The sequence below is a fragment of the Juglans microcarpa x Juglans regia genome, chromosome 8S (assembly GCF_004785595.1).
Source record: "Juglans microcarpa x Juglans regia isolate MS1-56 chromosome 8S, Jm3101_v1.0, whole genome shotgun sequence".
NCBI lineage: Eukaryota > Viridiplantae > Streptophyta > Magnoliopsida > Fagales > Juglandaceae > Juglans > Juglans microcarpa x Juglans regia.
Genome location: NC_054609.1, coordinates 5029817 through 5033574, shown reverse-complemented (window position 1 = coordinate 5033574; position 3758 = coordinate 5029817). Strand labels below are relative to the sequence as shown.

The window sequence follows — 3758 nt, the reverse complement described above, 5'->3', positions numbered from 1 at the left end:
AGAGAAATGAAAAGAGCTGAGAAGAGAGAGAGACCGAATTGATAGAACTGATAAGAAAGAAAGACCGAACTTATGAGAGAGACCGAGCTGATGAGAGAGGAAAAATTCATTTTAAATCTGATGTGATATAAACAATTGCACACCAATTATATCTATCGACTATATATAAAAGAATAGTTACTGAATTTTGCCATCTTCTTACAGATCGGAGACATAGATCATACTTCATTTGGCCCCCACAATAATATAATAATATATATTTATTTATTATTATTGATCTGCTTACGTCCAATAGAACAAATTAGTACTGCATAAGAACCAAAACCCTATCCATTAATAATTAAGCCGGCATTAACTGTTATATATGATTCATCGTCATCTTATTTTTATCTTATTATATATGATATTATACATTTATTATTATTAAATAATTATTTATTATATAATTCTTTATTATATCTAATAGTGATAAATATGTCATAACTTATATAATAGAATGAAAATAGAATGGTGACGTGGTAAATGATATTACTTGCAGAATATATATGATCTGTGCCAACCGGCCGGTTTTCTTTTTTCTTCGGCAGAGAATTACCCATCGGTTAGCTCAACTTAAAAACATAAACTTTTATTTAGTCCAAGTGAACGATCAAATGCTGATTAACTGGCAGACAAAAGTTAGCTCTGCTAACTACGATACAAATTCCGAGCTAACCCTTGTGGCTACTATGGGGCTTTTCACGATGTATTTACCTGCGGTATGAACCCAACTGAGATAACCAAACACTATCTCCTCTTTTAGCAATCGTGGACCTTTTATTGCCAGCTTGAAACTTTGTTTCTCGTTCTTCTCTTTGAACACCAATTTGTCTGGTTTTACACTGACTTGAATCCCTTTAATGGGTGTTATGCTTGCAACATAGATTGACTGTCCCTCTCCAACGTTGGTCACTGTTCTATGGAATTCTTGTACGGTTGTTGCATCAGAGTTCGAGTCATTCGCATTGAAGAAAGCAATAAAAGAAGGGTAGTTAAGATCCAAGGAAGAGGTTGTACTGGAACATTTGTACGAAGCCGACTTGGTGATGATTTTGATTTGCTTCATGGAGTAATTTAGAGCACAGAGAAGATTTACGTAATCGTTCAATTTGACGTCGTAAATTAGCCCGGGGTTTATTGCCTTGTTGGGATTGATATGCCCGGCACCCATGGCTAAAGGAGTAGCCACCGTATTGTTATTACCGCCATTGTCTTTGATGGGGCCGAGTGTGTTGTCCAAAGTGTCCGATGTGGTCATCAGGGCTGACCTGATGGCTGCGGGGCTCCATTCAGGGTGTGTTCCTTTCAAAAGTGCAGCCACTCCTGCTGCATGTGGGCATGCCATTGATGTTCCGGACAACAGAACAAAGTTACTAAATAGTTCGTGGTCGTCCACCAGGGCCGCTGCGACATTTTGGGGCCATGCAGCTAAGATTAAATCACCAGGAGCCATTAAGTCGGGTTTCAAGACAAATGGGCAGCTCGGAGATGGTCCTCTAGAACTATAGCCAGTAAGACTTGGTGCTGGTTTTGTGCCGAGGATAGTCTTTTGAAACTCCAACTTTGCTTTTGCCTTGGAGTTGATCTTGATGTAGTCTTTGACAGTTTCTCCCTTCTTTGGATTCAAGAAAACTGCTGGAAAGGTGCTCTCGATGAATAACTCCAAGTCAGTATCATTAGTTATAAAGACACCGGCTGCAACTTTTGCTCCTCTAACATTCTTAACTTGAAAAGGCAAGGATCCATTCTTTTCTTCGCACACAACAATCTTGTTCCGAACTTTCTTCAATTTCTTCAAGTTAGCACAGCCATTCATAAAAACAATTGGGCGAAGGCTGAAAGATGAATTCCCAGGAAAGAGAGACGACCCCTCTATTGAAACTCCATTGCCAAGAGTAATGACTCCGCCAAAGTCACGGTCTATGTTACCAGCAGCAACAGTTAGAACCCATGGCGTGCCATTGTGTAGGGTCCCAATGAATGGTCCCTCATTTCCTGCCGATGTGGAAACGAAAACGCCCTTCTCCAAGGCTGCAAATGTAGCTATGGCGATGGGGTCCTCGTACAAAGGAACCCCATCCAAACCAAAAGATAATGATATGACATCCACACCGTCCATAAATGCTTGATCAATGGCAGCAATAATGTCGGATGTGACGGAGCCGTTTTCCCAGAGAGCCTTGTACATGGCCACCCTTGCCCGGGGAGCCATGCCGCTAGCGGTTCCTGGGGCATAGCCAAAGAAGGATGCACCTTCAACATAGTTTCCAGCAGCTGTGCTCGACGTGTGTGTCCCATGTCCTTCTGAATCTCGCGTGGAGTTCACAATTGTTTTGGTCACATTCGGATATTCGGCAATCAGACCTTTGTTAAAGAACCGAGCTCCAATGAGCTTCTTATTACACAAAGAAGAGTTGAACTCAGAGCCACCTGCACATTCTCCTTTCCACCTCGATGGAATTTCTGACATGCCATTGTCATTAAAGCTTGGGCTCTCTGGCCAAACCCCTGAATCCACCACCCCAATTATGACATCCTGGCCATAGTTTGACACTGGCCATGCACCTGAGTTGGAGTTAAGGCCAAGAAATTGGGAAGAATGAGTTGTGTCAGCTCTAACAGGCAAGTCCCGGATTGAAGAAACAAAACCTGGAGATCTTTTCAAGGCCTCAAGCTCAGATAGAGAAAGACTTGCAGAGAAACCATTCATAACATGGGTATAGCTATAGATAAGCTTAGAAGAGGAGGCGGTAGTACTTGTGACATCATCGGTGCTAAGATCAGAATTTTCCAATACAGAGGCAACAGTGGACAAGTACCAGTTATGGTGGGCAGAAAAGGCTTTAGGCATGAAAGACAAGTCCATGTGAATGATATAGTTGTTAGATTCTCCCAAGGTGGAGGCTAGGTGGTGGGAGATAGAGAAAATGATAAGGCACAAGTACAAGCTGTGAATATGGGAATTAGCCATCGAAATATGGCAATGAATGGGCATGGTGTTGCAAGTATCACAACTGCAAACCAGTACTTATACCCATACACACACACACACACACATATATATATATATATATACACACACTTAAGTATAAGAACCTCTTTCTTTCTTTACTAATCATATTTACTAGGCATATTATTATTTTTCAAACTTGTCTAGCTAGTATGCATGTATATATTTTAGTAGGGGACCTTGGATCTCCTCTATCTTTCCAACTTTCTAAGCCCATTTTTTTAGTGGTGGGCACTTGACTTATTACAATTTCTTTTTTTGTTTTCCCTTTTCTTTTCATTCTGGCATTAGTACATCTTCTTGTGTGCTGGGCTGCTAGCTAGCCGGAGATGCTGCATGTGCTAGCTGCTTGGCATTTAGTTTGCGGTTGGGTAACGAGGTATTTTTAAGTATTCTGTAAATAATAATAAAAAAAATAATAATAGAATCTTGAATAATAATAAAAAGTAGATAAAAAATAATAATAAATAATACAGTAAAAATAATGATAGAATATTAAATAGTAATAAAAAGTAAATAAAAAATAATAATAAAATAGTAAATAATAATGAAATATTCTCAAAAAATACCTGACTTTCCAAACTAGGCCGGATGCCCATTGCCCAGTACCTTATCTTACGCTTATGATTTCGATGCCTTGATTGGTAGAGGGATATTGCAGCAATAACAATGACCTCACCATTGAATGGACAAAATTAACAACTCAGAC

General features: G+C 39.7%; 1 protein-coding gene across 1 annotated transcript; it reads right to left on the bottom strand.

Annotated features, from left to right (window-relative positions):
• Positions 1-607: 607 nt before the first annotated feature.
• LOC121244985 (subtilisin-like protease SBT3) lies at positions 608-3092 on the bottom strand. The gene has a single exon (XM_041143242.1). It carries the CDS (start codon positions 3032-3034, stop codon positions 692-694), a length of 2343 nt encoding a protein of 780 aa, XP_040999176.1. The 5' UTR covers positions 3035-3092; the 3' UTR covers positions 608-691.
• Between the last annotated feature and the right edge of the window lie 666 nt (positions 3093-3758).